This window comes from Megachile rotundata, chromosome 2, assembly GCF_050947335.1.
Source record: "Megachile rotundata isolate GNS110a chromosome 2, iyMegRotu1, whole genome shotgun sequence".
Taxonomy (NCBI): domain Eukaryota; kingdom Metazoa; phylum Arthropoda; class Insecta; order Hymenoptera; family Megachilidae; genus Megachile; species Megachile rotundata.
The window spans coordinates 22,538,597-22,561,248 of record NC_134984.1 but is presented as its reverse complement, the minus strand read 5'-3'; the positions used below and the strand labels follow the sequence as shown (position 1 = coordinate 22,561,248).

At 43.1% G+C, this 22,652-nt stretch overlaps 1 protein-coding gene across 5 annotated transcripts in view; it reads left to right on the top strand.

Moving 5' to 3' along the window:
- The window catches only part of pnt (ETS transcription factor pointed), a 102,435-nt gene that overhangs the window by 2,429 nt on the left and 77,354 nt on the right, over nt 1–22,652 (top strand). For 3 of the 5 annotated variants that reach the window (XM_076529026.1, XM_076529025.1, XM_076529024.1), the window contains exon 2: nt 2,947–3,056. In XM_076529026.1, coding sequence (XP_076385141.1) covers nt 2,947–3,056 — 110 coding nt within the window. Of the gene's footprint in view, nt 1–1,100; nt 1,205–2,946; nt 3,057–10,896; nt 11,108–22,652 lie in introns of those variants that run through there. The other 2 variants (XM_012293702.2, XM_003706805.3) reach the window with 2 other exon arrangements.

Here is a 22,652-nt window from a genome sequence, read left to right as displayed (position 1 = left end):
GTAAGAATTTTAGGTTATTTGTTTTACGACGAGGTATTATCATGACGTATCCGTTAAGACGTTAATACACGACGAATCCGATTAATTATAAACATATTTAACTTAAAGTTTGAAATTTTGTGTTCCGAAAGAAGACTAAGGTATTGAGGAAAATGTTGAAACCAGTGACAAAGGTTGCTATTTTTATCCTTTCGTAGATCTCGCTTTATGGTCAAGACTGTTCTACGCTTTTCGAGATAATTCGGTAACTTGGGCAGTGCACTCAAATCATTAGCGCGTAGTCTATTCTTTTCCTTTGTTTCAGTTAGCGAATAGAAGCATGTAAAAATCGTTCGAAGTGGAAGTAATTTGTCTAATGGCGGGGTATACCCAGTTCGGTATATCAGTGAGGGAACTTGCACACTGAAACAAACAAGAAGCGTTCCGACTTGACTCCTCCGTATCGAATGATATTTTCTTTCCCTTTCGTTGCGAGGAAACGCAGGTAGACGCATCCGAGTGGAAATGGTATCCCCTTATTTGCGCGGAAGTCGGTCGGACATTTTAACAACCGAACCGATCCGGTTCCCATTCAGCAACCTACGGATTTGCTATTTATGCACGGGAAAGTATCTATCAACAGTTAAACAAATGATTTCTACATGTAATAAGTGGATATACATCCACAAACTAAATAATCGAGTTCTTATCCTATGATAATTAGTAGACAGAATTTATGTACTAACCTAACATTATTGAAGGGCCAATGAATCATTGGACCTGTTTCATAGAATTTACAGCGTCAAAGTTGTTGATGGACACTGCAAATACACTGGTAAACATTGTAAAAGACTCAAATATTAAACATACGATACGAGATAATAAATATGGCAGTAAAGTTGATCAGGCTATCCGAGTAGCTTATTATCTTATGTACTATCGGGAATTTCACGAACGTTATGTCGCCTAAGTGGTATTACCATTTCACGAGAAATTAAAGTTTCGTTGAAACTTCGTACAAAAACATTTATAAGTTGACAATCCAATTTAATCAATTTTCAATAAATTGACTTCTCGTGTTGTAATTAACAAATCGATAACTTTAGTTTTACGACTTTCAGATCGCTGTTTCTGTCGTTCACTGAAGATAGACATTTATAACAAACGGTTTTATCGGATGGGAAGCATCGATTCTGCTGACGATCTTGTTCCCTGGAATTTAATCGTACGTTTTATGTACTTATTTTTCATTGCAACTTACTGGTAGTGTGCTTTCTAGAGAGCTCGTTAGATAAGCGATATTCGCCTCTTTTAATCGATAGGCATCTGCTCGATAAGGATCGTTATCACACGAATTGTAGAATGACAATTGCAAATATTAACAACGTCATGGAGGTGCGAACTTAGGTTTTAACTTCTTCTAAATTTTGTCGAACTTGTGCTATAAATCCTTGAGATTATATTATCGTTCCTCTTATCAGCAATTAAAAATAAGAAAATGTACTGCGAATACCGACCTTTTCCGATTAATCTTTCTTATAATATTCTACGGATATAATAGGAGAAACTAGATTGTTTGACTTTTGTTAAATAGTTTTGCGATTAGTTTCTTTAAAATTGAATCCACCTTATATACAGTTCTTAGCCGTAAGACGTATCTTGATAGTCCATCGACAGAAGAAACGTACATGTTTCCCTGTGAAAAGGAAAAAAGTTATTGACACGTATCGGAGAGAGGGTTAAAAAACCTGAATTTCGAGGCTCTTTGTACACCATATAGTAAAGGCACATTTCGCCCGTGTACAAAGAGCCGTGAGAGTCGATGGCGGTGCTCGAGCACTTTTCCACCTACCATCTGTCGTTCAGGCTTCCAACCGGAGTAACCTGATCTTTGTAGAAACCAGGGTTCGAAAACCTCCTACGTACGCTAGTGCCGTCAGTTAGCATCCCCTTACACTCATGAATCTTTCAAAAAAGGAACAAAATTGCACTTGTTTCGTCGACTGTACTTAGTTAATCCATCAGTTTGGAAATAGTTTTTACGGAAAAAAGAATGCGCGAAAGTAAATCGTAGATTATAGATGAAAATTTGTTACATTATCTTTAGAATAGTATAATTGTGCGAAGGTCGCGAATATATTTGCCAGTCTAATAAAACATAGAACGGCAGAGTATTCGTATGAAAGAGCAACAGGCGCGACGTTTCACGCGTTTCAGGAGCAGCGAAGGAAAAAAGAGAGAAAAAGAAAAACTGAGTTGGCAGAGTACGTCATGTGGAAGAGAATTTACTGTACAGGTTGCAAATAAAAAGGAACGGTGATTTAGCATCTGCAGGCCCAGCTTCGGTGAGGTTCGTTGCACGGGGAACGTTCGCGTTTTAAAAGCGCCTCGCGACCGCTATTAACCGCCCAAAGGAAAAGTTTATGCTTTTCACGTGCAGTCACCGCCTAAATATCGAATTTATACGCGAATCAAACGAAACAGTTCGTTGCACGAGCGAAGGGAACGAGTCAATTTATTTAGAAACCACGCGTTGCGTTGCCGCCGAGTTTATGAATAGGGGGACTAATTGCCTTGCAATTTGATCTTTTTAAAAACTCTTTAACCTATTAACTGACACATTTCTCGATCAAACAGGTTCCTATGTTGGGTAACAAGGAATAATAAAATAAGAAATGTATTAGTATTTCACGTATTACAGATGAAATAGATAAGCAGTATCGTAAAGTTTGGAAGGGGTAATCTATAATCTGTGTTATCGAGGCACTCTTAATCATTTTTGCTGAATTGTTGATAACTTATTAACACGTCCATTTCTACATTTCATTTGTTGCGAGTGACAAAATTCAAAATTTTTACAAGCAGTTAAGATAATTAGCATGTTCGATACGTATACTCGTAGCGAATCGTATATCGATAAGGGGCTTCTACAAGTATATTATAGAAATTGTTATTTTTCTGTCACAGCCAATATGGATATGGAATCCCTGTACGATTACGGGGACGAGGAGCAGGATTTTTACGAGGAGAGTCCTGGAACCCGGAAAGGCTATCCTATCGACCACAGATCTATCAAGGTAAGCGAAACTATAACGTAACTCGTTTAATTGTTTGTTCGATGCGAAAGAGGATGGCAGAAGGATAGCGCGAGTAAATTTATCTGTACGATCCACAGGTGACATGTAATTACGGCGAATCTAATTTTAAAGCGGCGTGCAATTTCGAAATAACAGTTTCAATCTCTTCGAAAAGTTTCTGCCTCCGGCAGCACCGAACCGGTGTTATTTTCGGGCTTCTCATTCTCGTTGTCGACTGGCGATGCCAGATTTTCAATTGTGTAATTGTTATCGTCCAGTCGACTCCATATTGTTTTTCGCTCAAATTTTTATAAGAAACTCTTCTTAATAATTCTTCGAATTAGCGTGAGGTTTTAAACAGTTTTAAATTATTGTGTTTTACCTTGGTATACGCTATCACGTATAATTGAGAGTTGTCTCTTTCTCCGTGGGACGCGGAAAACGTTCACACGATGTTTTAAAGAAACACAAACCTACTAATGTGTCATTTTGGAAATTATTAATTAACCCTGACGATTCGTTACGAAGCGTATCACTGTACATGAAACACGGCCATTAAACAAAGAGAAAAAGAGGAGAGAGAGAGAAGAGTCATTTGAAATAGGCCAGTTCTGCTCTATTTTAGCGGTGATAGTTGACGTTGGCCACTGCGTTGGCAGAGCTTGCGATTGTACACCCGTATGCAATGGAAACTTTCCTCGGTTAAGGGGGATCGTACGCAAAGGAGCTTCCTACCGCTTTTCAGTAGTCACCCGGAGTCTGGTCCAATTTGGAGTTGGAAAATTTGGAAGTTGGAACATTTCAATCGCACCCGCTCGAGTCCCCAGACTCCGAGGTGAATGGTGGGGAGTGTGATCCCCTAAGCTAGTTATTATTCGAAGGAAGCCTACATTGCAGCCGAGTGTACGAGTGGCAGTAACTATTCGTTCCGGCTGTACTCTCCGCCTCCGTTTCATGAATGAACGTAGCGAGCGAGCAGCGAGCCTCCCCTTGCCTCTCTTTACCTCTCCCTGACCTCACGTGTTCACCGTTTCAACGCTTCTAACGTCGTCTCTTTCTGTCTTTCTCTTTGCTCTCTCCATCAACTTATTCCATCTTCTGCTCCTGTTCCTCCTTCGTTCTCTGATCGTTGCTCTTTTCTCTCCTACTCTCTTCTCTTTCTCGTTTCTACTTTTTCCTTCTTTCTTCCTCTATGTCTTTCTGGTCGGTCAGATTCAAACGAAATCCTGCTGGAATGATAGATAACGTAATAGAGCAAACGATGAACGATAGCGTGCTCGTACAGGGTTCATTTGATTATTCGGTTCGGGGAAAAACGTAGAAATAAAATTATTTGTAAGAGTTGACGGGAGATTACAACGATAAATGCAGCGCAGTTTGCTTTGCTCTATTATTTTCAAGCAAATTTTAAATTACTTTTCAAGTCATCTACGCTAGTTAAAAATTTGTTAGCTGCATCACAGTGTGCTAATAATTCGGCAACACCCTGTATATAAATCGAGGAATTTTATTTAATTTACACTTGTTTTTACTGCAGTGTTTTTACGTCGCTTTCTTGCCTGTCTCTTGGTTCGTTTTGAGTTCTCTCTGGCGTTACACAGCATCTTCTTGCCGTCTTCTCATCTGGTTTCTCCTTGTCCGGTGTTCGATGGCCCCCATCTGTTCCAAGCACTCGGATCAGATCGACTTGACTTCCAGCTTACGCACATTTGCTTCGACTTCTCTGACGATAGGAATCGTTCGACGCTATAGGTACATAAGGTACTCGTACGTTCCTTTAGGCAAGCATACGAATAAAAACTCGACAGTTTTCTATAAAATTCCAAATTTCTCCTTCTTTGTTGTCGCGTTAAAGAAATTTATTCGATCTCCCAAAATCGAAGGCCATGGTCTTTCTTGCAATTAGACTGGTTGCTAGCCAAAGGAAGCCTGGAGATTGTACAGTTGCGTGAAAATTGGCGCGAGGTCCTTTGTTAGAGAGCGAAAAGGGACACGAAAGGAGGCGGCATGTTAGTTAAAAAGAACGGGATGCAGGGAGACTCTGGAAGAAACGGGTGTACGACAGCCGTCGAGGTAGAGGAGAAATCTAAGTCGCCAGAAATAGCATCCCTTCTCGCGTCATGTAGCCAGACCTTCTGCACGCGTAGCTCGTTCTAGTCGCATGCACCATTGCCCTTACCTACGTCACGCGTACTCCCGGTGCATCGACGACCTCTCTTCTTTTCTTCTGCTTTCGCTTCTTTTCATTAACAATCGATGCTTTACGAAGAATAACCGTTCCGTTATATAATCCGATGAACGGTACAGACGCTGCGTGCTGGTTATCGACACGATCGATCGACGTTCCTATTTTTGCTCGATCAGGATGTCGGAATGTTTTTATTAATCGCGTTTACAAAATTCACCGCTTTCAAAATCGCGAGACAGAAAAATTCCACAGGTCAACTATTTTAATATCGAACCACTAGAGCGGCAAAAAAGGGGAAACAATCGAAGAGAACTGGTGTCCGATGGACGATAAGGGCCTGTCCAGAATAATTAGGGATTGAAATCGTGTTCCGTTTCGTTCGTCATCGATCCAGGATTAAACGATTTGGGCGTGGTGCATCCGTTTCCTTTCCTAGTTTCCCTTCGCATACCGATTCTACCTTTTCCTTCGACGATAGCCGTACCGATGAAATAACTGTCCACCTTTTTCGGTCCGAAAGTTTTATATCAAAATTACCGGTGTCTCTTTTCTCGCATCACGCTTTCGAGCTGACGTGCACCTTCTTTCACGATTTTGACCGGAAATCATCGTTTCCTTCGTGAACGTTCACCCGTTGCGTCGTAAGGTAATCTTCGGGCCGTCGAATTTTCACGAATTCGAAGTTTTATTCTTTTTTCACAAAACATCTGTTGATGAATATTAATAAGAGGAAAGCAGGACAGCTGTTGTTGGCGCAGGAACTGGCCACTTGGTTAGTCTTTCTCTACCGGAAGTCCACCGAGAAACTCGCCGAAAAATGATCCCTTCGTCTCAACGGAGATTGAAACGTATCGGGTCAAAATGTAGTCGCCTCGTTGGGATCGTTCATCGACGAAAATATTTATACACAATTCGTTCGTAATTAAAATTACCTCCATAGTATAATCATTTTTACGAACAAAAGTATTTACTCGTCAGGTTTTCGAATTGATAATTATTTTCGAACAACCAACAATTCATCACGATAGCGAGATAAGAATGACCGACGTTTGATATTGCAAAAAAAGATTAAACAACCGTCTCGAGATAACCTTATTTTCCATAATTCCCATTGACAATTACAACCGACAACGATAACTGGAACGTTCGTTTTCGAAGGGATACGGTTAAGATAGCGATCGAATCGTTGCATAATTTAGATTCTTCTGTCGATCGATCCCGAGGGATAGCACGGTTCTAAATATACGAAGGTTAACCTTTTCGATTAAACAAAGGAGATAAAAATCTATCGCGATATTTACGTTGCGAGCCAGCTAATTTAGCGGAAAAGTTTTTAATCGCACGTGTCTTCGATCATTCATTACTGATAAATAGGATCAGCGTATAAATAGGTTATGGAACGATGAATGGCGGACACGTTACGTGTACATAAGTGCTTTTTTTCTCTCGTTCATGATTCATTGATGCTTAATCGCGTTTACCGCAACTCGTATATTTTCCACTTTTAATCGATCGATTCGGCTGTTCGACGATGCAAATGAAGAGCGAAGCGGGTGTAGTTGTCGAAGCGTTTAACAGTCAACTATGAGTAGTTTTGTAACGGTAGGAAGCGCGTTGATCGAAGTGGATGTTTCGTCGGAACATCTTCGGACAAAGTTTCCAATTCAGACGAAGAGTTCGATCTCGAAAAAATATTCTCCAAGGTTCGTGCTCCTCTGGTGGCTACTGCGTGGCTCGAATAGATTTACATGTCTGAAAGAACCATTACCGAGAACGCGGTTGAAAATCTATTTCTGCCACCGCTACTCGAAACAATCCTGCCTATTGCTCGTTCAACTCGTTCCTTCTCTTTCGATTCCTCCTTTGCTCGGCTATCGACTTTAACCCTCTCGCGGCTCGATCTTCTTTTCCGTTCTTCCGTCCGTCGGCCATTCGAGATCGTAAATTATTACGTTATAAATAATTTCGAGCGCGAAAATAATTTTCATCGCAAAAGTCTCGAATTAAAATCATCGCTCTATTTCTGCGATCTCGATCAAATTACGGTATTCTCGTAGGTCCAACAATAGCTTCGTTCAGTTATGAGATTCGATGGCAGCCGTTCAAGAGATCGGCGGAACATGTTCGTGGCGAAATGTTTCGGTGATAGAGTCACGATCGCGCGAAAAAGGAAAGCGAAAGGAACGCAGAAACAAACGGGGGTAGAAATAGCAAGAAATTGTGCCGCTGGAGAAACGTGCTAATAGCTCCATTTCGTTTCTTCCTTTCAAGGGCGTTTTCGGACCGTCTCTCTCCGTTCCTTTGAATCCTTCTTTCTGTCAGACAGCCAGAACAGCTTCGGCTCGATTCTCTTCTCTTTGCCCCTTCCATGGGTGCCGTGTTACTCATTCATTCAGAGAATGGTCGAGTCCGTTCAGAGGGAGCATAATGCCGAGTTCTTACACGAACGAGCGGGTCGTCGTGCTGCCTCGTGGCCAATCAAACAGACTTCGCGCTTAAAGATAGAAGCTTGAGGCTACGTGTACATTGGCAAACGATCAGCTTCCACAAAAATATTTCTAACGCTCGCAACCGCGTGAGCGTTTTATTGTTGCAAGCGCCGATGTAGCGAGCTCGAAACATATTTTAAGAATTATTCGGAAGTTTCAAACGCTTTGAGCTTGAAGCTTTGCTAGCAAATTAATTCCAACCGACGCTAATTGCGTACGCATTAAACGATACACAGTTGTAAACATGAACGTTTCCAGCTGGTAAAGATTCGAATCGTAATTGGCAGCTAGAAGTTCTCCGCTCTCACGCTAATTTAACCTGATTTTAATTGCATCGAAATTGACGCAAACGATAGAGATTTTTCGCGAACGTCGCATCGACGCCCGTTCGTTATAAACTCGTCCGCGATTATTCATCGTTATGACTAATTTCTTGCGGAATTACATAAGAAGAAGAACGATAGGCCGGAAGCATTTTTCGTCCGCGAGCGCTTTTAGGAACAAGCGGTAGCAACGTTCGGTCACGTAGGTTTAACATCGTGGAACGAATCGGTTGGAGCCGCGTATCGTTCGAATGCCGATGATGAAAGAGGAAGAGATAGGTAAACGGATAGATGAAACCGCGGAGAAAGACGGCTAGCAACGCGTGACAAGAATTACGATCGCCTAGCTATCTACATACACGTGTTGCATGCGTATACATTACTAGGGTGGAAATAATTATCGTGAAAGACAGAGGAGTCGTTGTTCGAGTCGCGATTTAATCGGTCCCCCATTAACGCACGGAATCGCCTTTCTTTTCCGCTCATCGATGGAAAATCTCGGAACGAAATCGACCTCTTTCTAGCCGCGGTGCTCCCTGACCAAAATTTTCCATCGCGTTCGATCGAGTTTAGGAGAAAATCTTTCTCAGTAGCGATGCTCTCCGAATCGAGGTTTATTTCGAGTTCGTCTCGAGTATTCGTGTCTCTTCTCAGATCCTACAATCTCGCGTGTTCTATTAGATAATCAAATTTTTGGAACTGGGTCGTGCTTATTTTATTTTAAGATTTTCAATTTGAAATTCATATCCTGCGTGCGGAGATTCGATCTTTTGTTTGTTAGAAGCTTTTTGATGGATGCTTGATGTTGGACGATATTTTTGCCCTCCATTAATCGATTAACAATGAAATGGTAGGAAGTTGAACGTAATCCGAACTCTCGAGTGTAGAGTTTGTAGCTATCAACGATACGGATAAGACTCGCTATCGAATAATCGCTCGCGCGGAGTCGAAGACGGGCTCCTGATTTACGCGGGAACGTTTTTGGAAAAATAAAAAATTGACTTCTTGTCGATGATTTCGGTGAACGAGATTTTCAAAATTTGTTGTTAAAAGTAAATTCGTAGGAAAATGGTCCGATATCGAGGATAGTTAAAAATTCTTTTCCGTTTTAGTGGTAAAAAATTCTAAGCAACTTGTAAAGATTCGAAGTTTCGGTATGTTAGGTTCGTTTCTGTAGGAACGACGAGCGTCCGTCGTCGGAGAACGATGACTGATGGGTGACTGTGTCGGCAGTGGGGAGCTTCAAAGAATTAAAGGGGAAAGACAAGGATGGAGAGCGAGCGAAACGAGAAGCGTAGGTACGACGAGGTTAGAAACGTTCCATCGCGTCGCTGTGCTGTCGTTGCATTGCGTACTGTGTTGCGTCACTCTCTTGTGCAGCGTTTCATTCAACTTGGAGTCCCTCGTACGAAGGTCAAGCGGTCGTAGCTATCGCCTCGACGAATACCCCTCCATTCAGCCTCTTTCTCTCTCCTCCGCCTTTCCTCTCTATCAGCCTGCTCATAAATTCGTTAATTTGCTAATCATCGTATTTATCGTCGATATTCGAGGACTCCTTGCGTCGCTTTAATCACCTTTTTTTTTTGCTCGTAACGCTCCGAAACGAGTGTTTTATTCCTCTCCCTTTCACTGTTACGCTGCGTGCATATACTGGCTGTTGCGTATTTATCGATGTAACTCGGTAGTTCGGAGATCTCGAACGAGGGAATTTTTGAAGTTAAAGACTTTGGAATTTGGTAACTTCGCGAGATTTTCGAATTAGTCAGTGGAACTTCGGGAAATTGTAAAAGTTGGGCTCGGTGCTCTGGAATGTCACTCCGATTGTACCAACAGTTTTACGCGTCACCCTGTATATCCTTCTTTCGCTTTATTTGCTCTCTTTTCTCTCGTGAAATTCTGTCCCTTTTTATCCTCCCCCGTCTCGAACGTTCTTTGTCTCTTCTCAACCTCCGTCGTTTCTCTTTTCCAGTTTCTCGTTCTCTTTTTAGCTTGTTCGACCTCCGCCACCCTAAGCAACTCTATCCTCGTCCCTCTCGCTATTCTTTAGTCGCCGTTCCCCTCTTCCGGCACGTCAACTGCAGCAGGTTCACCGTCCATTCATGCCTTCACCGAGACACCGTCTCCTCGCCACTCTTTCATTCCACCTTTCTGCGATCCTTTGCCTCTCTGCACCGATCGTTTTCATTGTTGATCGTTATCGCTCCCTTCGACGAGATTCTACGGCTGTTCGTTTCGTTATTGGTTATTTACATAGGTTTCTAGATCGTTTCGTCGATCCCTTCTACTCGACGAATCCGTCCATTATTTTCTATTGTTCCTCCTTCTATCGCTGGTTATTTAAATTCGTTTCATCGAACCCTTTCACATGGGTGAACACTCCGATTTTGTTTCTACGATTTCACGGGAAGGGGAACACGAATAGATACAATATTGACGAGTTTATGATGAAATTTCAGGACAATCTTGTGAAGTAACTCGTTCGCAGGTGTCCGATTATGTCATCGGCCGAGGAAGTTCGTTTCGATAAACTCGTTGGTCCGAGTCTTTGTGTCGATACGTATATTTGGATCGAGTTCGATAACCGTTGCGTTGATTACAAAAGACAAACATTGGCATAAAAGGATTCGATTAGTTGCAAATATATTTGCTTGTCCGTTTCCAGTTATTGTGTACGTTTCAGATTATTATAAATTTGATGAAAAGAAAGTTCAGTAAAGAGAAGCAGACGTCGGCTTCGATGAAAGAGTCTTAGATCCAATTAACCAGTTAAAGAAAACGTAAGAGCAACAATCGATCGATGAAGCGGATTAAAGGATCGAGCGTGTTGGTTTTTCTTTCAGCGCGATGCTAGAGGCGTGGGTAGCTTTCTGGGAGGCGGCAGCATTAGCGACGGTGGCGGCGGTATGTTGACGGTTATGGCGAAGTTGATGAAACAAGAGTTAGCCTCCGATGCCGAGGAAGAGGGTCTGGTGCCTGCCCTCTCCGGCAGATTCACCTCGATGCGGAAAGTGCCTTCTCTCTCCGACCTATCCGATCCGGAGAGCTCCTTAGGTAAGTTTTTTCTCTCGCTTCTGTGTCTCCCTGTTGGGCAACTTACGTTAACTGGAAATCGCTAGACCAGCACAGTCGTAAATTTGTTAAGCATCGATCGCGTTCTTGCTCGTTAATCCTTAACCGTTTACGGTCATATGCAAATGCTTCCCGAACGATTTTCTTTTTAATTCCCTCCCGTAATTGGCGCGTTGTAAGGCTCAACCCGATAAGAGATATTTATTTTTTAAGAAAAATGACGATGTAGAGATTACACGCTGTAATACTAAGAAATCCAGTTACCTATACTGCGAAAGTTTGTAGTCGAATAAGGAGTTAAAAAGTACCCTTAAACCAACCTAGATTCGTGACACTCGATAGCTTGTCAAGTAAGAACAATTTGTGTCAAATTTCAATTATCGACAAAATATAACTGCGTTGATATTTTTGAGCAAATACAGATTGATCTCTATTGACGAGCTATCGAATGACGCGTTACGAGTCGAACGCGATTTAAGAGTCCTTTTTTTCTCTTATTCGACTGTGCCGCTACGTTGCCATTTTCCTTAAAAGTTACGGTGCTCGATGACGTATAGAGTCATCCGACTCGCAACATAAATTTATCGAAGTGCATTATCGGTTTATCAAAAGGCCAATCAGTCGATGCGATTCTCGCGACGCGTAACGTAGCGAAACGATTAGAGAAGATTCCATTTTCGTTCCGTTTCTTTTTGCTATCGAAACAGATTGGAACGGACGATCGTATCGTGTCGTCTCGTTTCAGCGGACACGCAACGATGCAATTTGTTCGGTGTGTATCGCGCGTTGGCGTGAGAAAATGACTCGCTCACGCTCGTGTTTACTCTGGCTGGTCTAGTAATCGTCCAGGCAAATGTTTCAATTAACCGCGTACGCGGCCATTGTAGTTTTAACACGCCACAAGATACCTATTGTGGACTGGCTAAAGAGGGAGCAGTGGCTCGTTTCGAGGCTCCCTGTCGCGTTTAATTCGCGTTTCAGTGGCCAGAGAAGCGCGAGGGGGAACCATGAATTTTCCCGCAGTCTAGCAGGAGCCGTATATTCATAGCGCATTTTTCACAGCTGATGCACTCGATGGTTATAAATACTAGCCACGAACACGTAACATCTATCCGAACGATGATGGGGCGATACAGTCGTAATTTGTAATCGTTCGTGTATCGCGTGTTTCCTTCGATGAATATTTACCGCGCTGTTCGTTCGTTTTCTAGGAAGATTGTTCGAATCGAGTACCTGTAACGAGCTTCACCCTATTACCCTATTAATTTACCTCTCGTTATCTGTATCGATCCAACGTTCGTTCGATTAGGAACACATTTTCCTGGCAAAAAATATCTGGTCACGGATAAAAAGAATTCGAAGGTGCGAGACGAGTTTCCGGTAGAGGCGAGCACCGCGAAAGGGTTAACAAATTGCTCGTCTTACCGTCGATGGAAATCGCGCAAACTCGACGAAAAGTCGCTTAGTTCGCTCGAACAGGAACACCGTGGAATTTTGTTTATCACCTGTAAGAGGGCTCGTCAGTGGGGAATAGTCGGGATGAGCGTTCGAAAGAATTCTGGAATCAGCTTATTCGCGGGTATCTCTCGGTTGAAACACGATCGATGCCGACTTCGTTGTAGCGTCCTGTTAACCGTTGGATCGTGACACTAAAAGGTGCACTTACAACGAGTGATGCTTGCATAATATGAGCGGTAGCTGCATAAGCACTCACTCGTGTATAACTTGTCCGATTAGATCGCGCGACGACGTTGCGTGTTGCCTCTGCTGCTTTAAAAGTTAAAATCAGACAAGGAAAGAGTAACGAAAAGGAGTTTAGGAAGCGATGATAACTCCTTTTTATTTCTGCCACGAAATCGAAAGTGTTTCCAGGATGATACGAAGGATTTTCCTGGAAAGATCGTTCGAGTATTCGAAAGGCGTCGGATAATCGATCAACCAGGGTCATAACGGTTGTCCAAAAATATCGACGCACCATTTGCATACAATCTGCACGAACCTACGTCTGGAGAAATCGAATTCCATCAGTGGTAGCTACCATGGAGCTGATTTATGGCGCGTTTCCACGTGACATTGACACGAAATTACGTGACTTTTGCGGACTTGGAAACTAGAAGTCGCATCGTTATGATTTTGGATTTCGAAACTGGCGCGGTTGAAAATGTCGTTGAAAATTTTCAGCAACGTTATAAAGATATTTCGAAAAGCCGGTACTGCTCCAGATTTTCCTCGATTTCCTACCTGTACCAAAACAAAACTGTGCTCCAGAAACACCATCTCCACGATCAGCGCGTATATTTGCCCGCTTCTTTTTTCCTTTCTCTTTCCGCGCCGATGTTATCGCCGAAGAAAAACGAAGAAAGGTTGCCAAGAATGATTCACCGTTTACCGGGCTGGAAAAGCATGGAATCAGTGAAAAATCGTGATCGTCCAACGAATAACGCGTGTTTATACGCGCGTGTTAGAAGAGATAAGTGGGTGGACAACGATTCAACGGCGGGTAGAGTGGCCACGTACACTGAAACGTACACACGCCAGTAAAGGAGAATGGAAGGCGGGGGCGTTTCAGTGGGGGGGCCTTAATGAGGATGCTGCTGATTATCCAATTCGTAAATTCTCGCTACATTTTGATCGTGCTCGCCGAGCCGCGAGTAACAAGAATTACTCGCTACTCTCAGTCACCCGATTTCCTCTCGTTTCGTTCCGATTTTTCCGGATTTTTCGAACGCTCTTTCCTTCTTCTCCCACTTGCGATATATCGAGCGTGAAACGTTTCAATGCTACGTGCCATCGATTATTTTCGTTTTTTATTTTTAGACGCGTTCAAATGAAATATCCGTTCGAGACGAACATTTTGATTTTCCTTATCTATTAAACTTATGGATTTCTTTAGTTCTACCTTCGCGATCGTTTGTAGATAGTATTTTTCGGTCGATCGATATTTTCGTCGGCTTCTTAAAGGAAAAGGAATGTGTGCAACGTGCATATTAACCACTTTGGCGGTCTGCATCGACGCAATTGCACGTTGTACGACTGTTCACTGTCAAGGACGAGGCGAGTTTCTTTCTTCGTTCTCGGCCGTTCGATGACAACCGTAACGATCGTCGACGGAAACGTCGGAAACTATCATCGTTTCTCGGTAACACCGAATTGCTCCATAAAAAATAAGGGTACGTTCGATGAAGAAAAAATAAAGATACATCGACAAATAGAACTTGGAAAAATCTCTACGGTATAACGTTTTTAGAACAGTGCACTCGAGGAAAATTTCTGTAATACCCTGAGAAAATTGTAAAAATTTCTGCATTGAATTTACAAGGAGTTCGCTCGTTACGAAACGAGGGTTCACGATGAACTGAATTTGCCAGGGAAATAAACAAGAGATTTCTCGAATAGCCAATTCATTTACAGGAGTTCATTGTTCTGTTCTACGATTGTTTGAATCGGTATCTAGATAGAGAATTTGTGGCTCGTCTTGATTCCCGTCGTAAGTGCTCACGATGAAACTGTACGCTCCTATAATGGATGAAAGGTTCGTTGAGAAAATATAATCAATTCTGGAACGTAAGGAACATTCGATGTCGAACGTTAATTAGCTTCGTGCAAATCATTCGATGGTCTATAAATACCGTTACGCGTTAAGTACTTTTTATCGTGAAAAATAAAATCGTCGTTGTTCGGAGTTAAACGCGCGTTCATTAACGTCGCTCTGTTACCTTCTGACACTAGGTACTCTAATTTTTGCGTATCGTCGATGAAAATCGTTCATTGGAACACCTACAGTTTCTCGAAGTTCTATTTTTTTTTTTAAGTATTTCGAAATTTTTCCCGTAGCGTTAGATAAAAGATTGCTTCTGGCTCTCCTTATTTTCCTTACTCTCCGAATAAGACTCAAAAGAAAGATGCAGGCAGACGTTTACATTTAGTTGGCGATCGCGGGAGACGACTGTATAATGCAAGTTTTCTCGGACTTTGTCGTAACAACCGCGTGTCCACGGTATTGTTACCGGATCTTCTTTCTCACCCCTGCCACCTGATAGGACGTTGATGACGGTTGCTGGCCGGAATGTTTTATGCAAATATCCATTGTCCCCAACGACATTGACGCTTTGACGTATATCGTACTCGAGAAATTTGTTTCTTCGACGACTATTCCTTTACTCTGATACGCTCGTTCGTCGTTGGAAAACCGACACGACCTGCTTCTAATGAGAAAATTGCGTACGAACGCGACACCGACACCTATCTTCTTCCAACCGCAATCGTAACAGACTGCCTCACAAGCTAATTAGTCGTTCTCTTCGTCTTCTTCTTCGTGCGCGTTGGGGATAAACCTTGTGGCTGAGGAGTAATTGGCACGGTAATCGCGTTGATCTTGGTTCAACTCCAACGCGAGGGAAAGCTCCGGGATGTAAAAAAGGAAGAGCATTCTTAATGTATGTTCTTGCATTTAGAAAGAGTAACGTATTTCGATCAGGACTCTAACAGATAAATTTACTTTGCGATGCTTTTATTGAGATACGAGCAAGTTGAACCTCGTTAATTGCTCTTGCGATTCAATTTCCAATTAAGTAATTAAGAATCTTCTATCGACGAATGTGCCCGGAGACTGTCGAAAGAGAAATGGCGCGCGGACGACGCAAACGAACGATTCAATTATTATCGATGAGCACCGGAGACTCGTAAGGAATTATGAAAAGCGAAGGAATATCGCGCGTCGATCACGGAGCCAATTTGTCATTCCAACAAGCGACTGGCTGTTATAAGCGTATATAAGGTGTCGTGAAACTCTTTGCCACCGAAAAGGAACCGATTCCTTGTACAACCATATAGGACATCAAATATTATTTTGCAAAATGTTTCTGAAAACGTCAACATCGAAAATTTATGGAATACAATTCTATCGATATTTCGAATCGTCCTTACAACTCTGCCGATCGTTCGAGTTATTTAGCTTTTAAAACATGTAAATCCTGTAAAATATTTTCGTCTTCAACTTAAACCTCCTCGGACTTTCCAACTCCTTAACAGAGAAACATTGAAATATTTTATTATCAAGCATGTCAAGTGTCTATTTTGAAGCGTCTTGGTGAAAAAAAGGAATTGCCAGCAGCACGACACCCTGTAGATATCGTATATATCCAATTTATTCCGTAGCCAGGTAGCAAACACCGGATGAGCATGGCTCGACGTTTTACGTGCCCTGTGTGCTACGAAGGGCCTCTTCTTCGAGCCACGGTCGTGTGTTACGGTACCGAAGGACAGGCCTGCCAAGTCTTTCGTGTAACGCGTTTACGCGTTTTTTCACGCAACTTGCCTCCTCGTGAATCACGGTGTGCATCGATCACGACGAGACGCTCGTTTGGCGAACATCCGGGCCTCCAACGATCCGGCTACTTCAGGAAGCTTCGGGACTTCCGAATCGAACCTGCTCGGCATATGGACACCACGGATTTCATCTTTTCTGTTCGTCACGTAGTAGATTTTATGGACTCCACTTTTTTTGAGGACTACTTGCTCGTGGAGAAACAGCATTTACCTTACCCGGACATTTTCGGTATTCGACAGAAAATTTGAAAGTAGGGAAAGTTTACCTTTCCGAAGTTATCTTTCCATCTGGAGGCGCCGTAGATTTAATCGGAAGCGTTGTCCCGTCGAAGGATCTTTGGAGAACCGTGACTCAAAGGTGCCAGTAGGATGATCCGGAGTCTAGACCGTAGACATAAAAAGCCTAGAAGCACTAAAGAGAAGTTGTTAACAGTCGACTGGTATCGTCGATTAAAGTTTCGCCATAGATCGCGGTGAAACATCGAGTGGCTCGTGTCGACGTTGCAAGAGGAACATCATTGTTAAGCAACGAGTAACAACTAGAAAAATATGCGTGTCTGCGTTGTACGTGATTGATAAGATTGTTAGCCATACGACGAAAGTCTAGTCACGTAGGCCAGGCCAGGCCAGTAGCGTTATTTAAAAGTGGCGAGACAGAAAGATAGACGAGCGACTGTCTACGGCCAAAGTTTTTAAAGGCATCCACCGAATCGGACGATGACTGTCGATCGCATCATTTTGCATTTTCCTTTGCGTCGTGCGGGTACAATCGATGCTGCGTATCGACTTGGAAGAAGCAAGTAAAGTTAAGTTAAACTTCGTTCAGTTTAAGCTCTTGTTCATCGTTACAATTAGGCGAACGCATCTTCCTTTAGGCCTTTCAAGAGTTTTTTTCTAGGATACTTATTGTGATCGTTGCTACAGTAGATTTTCGTTAAATGGCTGTTTTTATATGGATCGAATAATCTCAGAGTCTCAACAATCTCACGATTGTTATGTTTCTACCAAATTCGCGATTTTTCTTGTTATCTTACGGGAAAGGAAGTAGAACGTCACGAAGCAGACTCGTATCGTTTATAAAATCGATGTCTGCATTTTGCATGCATTCTGTGAAGAATTATTTACTCGAAAGATTCGAGAAATATTATCACGTTGTTTTTAGGCCTTGAATGGTTTCTCTTGCCGAGAACAGCGACGAGTGGTGTTTCATTTCGATTCTCGGTATCGATGCAAGGCGGAGAGTTGAAAATCGAAGCTTAAATTTTGTAACAAAACAGAAGCACGCATCGTCGAATCTCGTTGTTCATTTCAACTCGATAAGGTAGAAAGTAGCGTGGTAAGTTTATAGGTAGCTCGTTTGGTTTCAACCGTAATTCGTTCCACGGTTCGCCGTTAAAAATCATCGATCGTTAACGCGAATGTTGGAGGGTCGACGCGTAGTGAAAAACGGCGAAAAGAAAAGTAAAAAAATAAAAAAGAGGTGCGGTCGAAGCCTGACGAGTGCATGAGAATGTGCGCGATCGTGGGGAAGAGCGATCGGACGAGGGTGCACGCTCGAAAGGATCATGAAAGGGAAACGTGAACTTATGGGATCCCGTTGACCGGTCCCACGCTTCGATATCGCTCCTCCCGTCTTCTTTCTTTTTTATTCAGCTTATCAGATACTTTGATACCCTCGATATAATTGCAACTACGAAGCTCTCGAAGAACCCGTTCGTTCTCCCATAAAATTAGCTGCAAACGCAGTTAGGGGTAACGCGATCGGACAAAGGACAAGCCTTTCGTTTCACGGAAAGGGCGCTTGCAAATTAAGTTGGCCCTTGAACGTTCAATGTCTCGAGCATCGAGTCGAAGTTAATTTGCTGGTCGGCGTAAACGATCGAAAGCGACGTTAATTACTGGCCTACGGTAATTTCGCCTCTTTGCTATTCCATGTATGTATTACATATCTGTACAGTGTTCACGATAAATTGTTCTGCGTTCACAATTTGAAGCTAGTACAATTGCTTAAGAGCGAATGGGATCACTGTCGTCATTTTCCTCCGTAAATTTTCGTTTGGCAAATTCGAAGGTTCGCAACGTGTCCTCGGATGGCTGGAAAGAAGATCTCGATTTTGGCTGCAGCAGAAAAGGCGTCGTGTCGCGCGAAATGCGTAACCGCAGCTGTGCGTGCGGTCGACGAAGAATATCTCTCCTTTCTCTTCTCTTTTCAAGCCGTTTCAGCTTCTCCCAGTCTCTCGTTCGGCCCGGTTTGCTTACCTACCGACGACCAGACGCAGATACAGTTCTCACGTCCTCGATCCCCGGAGACGACGATTTACAGTTTCAAACAAACTCTTCCCCTCCTCCTTCTCTTCTTCTTTCCCTTTGCCTTGCCTCGCTATCCGCTTCTGCCGTGGACAGATGCTGCCTCTCGTCAACAGGGAACTTCAAGATTTCCAAATTGCCTCGAGCTCCGCAACTTCGACAATCGACTACTGCTCGATGATTCGTTCCTTTACGGTTTATGCCACAGCATATTTCTCTGGAGAAAATAATAACTATATATTATCGTAATGGAATATGAGGATCTGGAGACGAAGGAATTTAATAATGATTTTGAGATACAGGGTTCGGGAAATCTAGAGATTCGAGAAGAGATACGGGATTTGTGGACATCTGGGGATTTTGGAGCCTGGAATTGTAGGGATTCGTATAGAAATCTGGAGGTATAATAAGAAAGCTTGATAAAGTATAATGGCAGAAGATCGGTAGAAAAACTTATTATTTCGAACATTCATTGAGTACCGTAATAGCGTTACGGTATCTCGATTACCATATTTATTTCAGCACACCTGACGGTGCACGTCGATCTCGATGTAATAATAGATTGACAGAGAACGTCGTTCTCGTTATTTTCGGTAACCGTCCGACCGTTTATCCTGAAACGTTCGAAAACGATCGCGAATCGATCCCTGGAATCCACTTATCATTCAACCAACAGCTAGCTGCATCAATAATTTATTCCCTGGCTCATTCTTCGAACCCAGACTGCGATGCATCGATGATCTATTTTTAGGAGGGAATATAAATTCTTCGAGTGTCTTTCTGCCACAGTAAATTCGTCTTTAATTCATCGTCATTCTTGTTTTGAATACTACTGCCTCCTTTTTTTTATCTCTCAAGGACCAATCCAGAACAGCGGCGGTGCAGAGCAGTGTGTCATTTTCTGCCCACGGGAGCTTTTTCGTTATATTCAGGTGTTTTAGCGCGTTCGTTACAAGTTAGCTTTTCGATACAAAGTATTATTTAATAAGACTCGATTCGTCTACGGTCCGCTTACCGATCGTACACGGTATTTTCACCGGCCACTTACGATCCTATTCATGATCCATTCACAATCCATTCATGATCTGTTCACGATACATTTTCGATCAACCGAAACTCATAAATATCTTGTAAAATTACTATATGCAACGTTCTTGGAGCATTTTTTCTTCCCGTTACTCGATCACGAATTTCCGATACCGATCACCGGCTCGCCAAAAGAAGCGAGCGTTAAAAATTTATTTACAGAGTCATAAAAAGTACATTATGGAGTACTTGTACCCCGTGCGAGTTTAATGCCGTACGATATTTTTGTAAATCGGATCAGAATAGTTGTTCGAATCGATACCTCCAATTACGAAGGACGGGTTCGTGTCTCGTTAGCGTTGTATAATGGCGATATACATACGTTGATTAATTTCGTCGGTGATAAATGATGAATGGGTCGATAAAAGTAGCCGATTATGTTCGAGCCAAGTTTAATCGTTCGATCGTTGTTTCTGTTTGCCTTAAATAGATGTTGCCGGGGGCATTGGTCGGAGGCGTTCGATAGAAACGAACCTTTCTCTCCGACACCTTATTGAGCGGGATTTAAAGATAGAGTATAACTCGTGAAAAATGCACGCGAACGCGCTCTTGTCGCCTCCCGTTGATCGCTTAGAATGATTCTGCTCCGTTAGAAGTTTGCCGATGGAAACCGGAAGGTGTCTACCTCTGTCGGACCACTTTCTGCCCGCTCGGTTTCGTTCAGCTTCCACGCGTTGCGCGCAGACGGCGTTGCGATCGTTCGCTGACCTACCACGGGTAAAACAGGGATCTTCCCGAGCTCTTATGAGGGGTTTGTCGAGTTCGCGTTACCTCCAATAAGCGGCAGATGCTCGATTCGACCCTAACGACGCTCCTTATTCGTCAGATTGTTCATTCGATTCAATAGATTAGTTCGTGATATTATAAAATTTGTAAGGGACACTGATCCGGGATATATAGCAGCAAGTTTAAACATTTTTCTTGCAAACTTTGAAGGTCTCGATAAAAATTTCGGTATTGAATTTTACGACAATACTTATTGATTGTGGGAACATTTCTTTTAAATGGTAATCGGTATCTTCGGACATAAGATTCTTATAGAGCCCACACTAGAATTCGGTAAAAGTCTCGTTCGAGATAGAGCAATTCTGTACGAGAAAGCATCTCCACGTTTGAAAATTATGGAACAGGTGTAGCGAAACGCCTTCGCATCCGCGGAGAGAGGTTAACTATCGCAGAAGAAGGTGAAGGAGGGGCGAGGGTTAACGATAAGGAGCAGATAGATGGTAATGGCGAGAGGAAAGGGAGTAAAGGAAGAAGGAGAGAAACAGGTAGCAACAGGTTGTGACGTCACGAGGCGCCACGCGACTCTGGTTCATTCACGAGAAGGCAAAGCAGAGGCAGCCAGGCTACACGCGGAGAGGGTGGACCAGGAACTAATAACCCGGCTGCTGGTTTCTCGTTCTCGTGTTTTCTCACGTGATTCGACCAGCCGGTTTATTCCGTGGACGACCACGAAACCCGGTCCGGCAATTAGTAGCTCGTAACGGTTTAATATCGCCTCGGAAATTGAGCCTGATCTCGCTGATCGGAAATTGATACGGTGCCCGCTAAATGAAAATCGTATCAATGTTGCCGAGATATTTTAATAGGATACATATAGTATTCGGTTAAATCCGTTTGCTCTTTTTAGTTTCGTAACGGAAATACCTCGTTCGCTATCAGCCTCGATTATCGATTAAACAAATAAGGATTAGGTAAGAGAATGGGAATAAGCAAACGTTCGGAACAACGAGAAGAGGTTAGATAAGCGAAATTGAGACAGAATCGGTCGGATGAAAAGAAGAAAACCGTATTGCGCTCAAAACGCAATTACATAAAACCTGCTCCGTTTCTTGCGCAAACGGCAATCGACTCGACGCATCGTCGTTTAGTACAAATTGCAGTAACCATCCCGTTTTTGCACCATTCAGATCTTTACCAGTCACCGATTCAACAAATCAATCCAGCGGAAGTGGACGCTTGAAAAACCGCCACTAAAATCGTTTAACCAATTTCACATTGTTTTACAGACATCCGTAAGATCATTACGAAATTGGGAATTTATGAAGTACTTTTATTACGCTTTATCGAATCTATCATGTAATCTTAGATCTCTCATAAGAATATCCTTTTTCGACTCAATCGCAGCCGCATTCCTTTCGATGTCCCGGCTAGATTCATCTCGTGACGAGGGAACGTTAAGCTATTCTACAGAACAAAACTGTTAGCTACGCCAGTGAGAACGTTTAACGTGGTCCCGGTGCAATTACCCGAAAACAAAAGCATTTTTGGAGCCGAATCGTATGAACGGGCTCGCTGTTCGAGCGAATAAAATCAAGTCTCGCGGCACGCAGCAAAAGGAGCAGCAACCGGGGCAAAGACAAAACGCGGGTCTACCAGAGGAACGTATCAAAGAGACCAACGGACGGAGAAGGAGAGAATAAAATGCGCGCAAGGAGAAATAGGCGCGAGGGACGGAGACGGAGAGAAAGGCGAGCGAGCGAGCGAACAGAAGAGAAAGCAGAAACGCGCGGATCGGAGCGGAGCGGAGCAGAGCAGAGCCGAGCAGCAGCAGCAGCAGCAGCGTAGAGGAAGGAGAAGTTGAAGGAGCCGGAGGATGGGGTAAAACGGACCTACCGTGAGCCACGTTCCCACGATCTCATGAATGAACTCGCGTGGCTACTAGCCTCCTGGTGGGGGTACTTACTCTCCTTCCTCCTCCCTCCATACCCCGACGCCCTCGATCGAGCCTCTCCTTCGTCTTTCTTCGTTTTCATCGATCGAAAAGAGACGGCTCGTCTGGTAGGGGTAAACTACGTGGCTC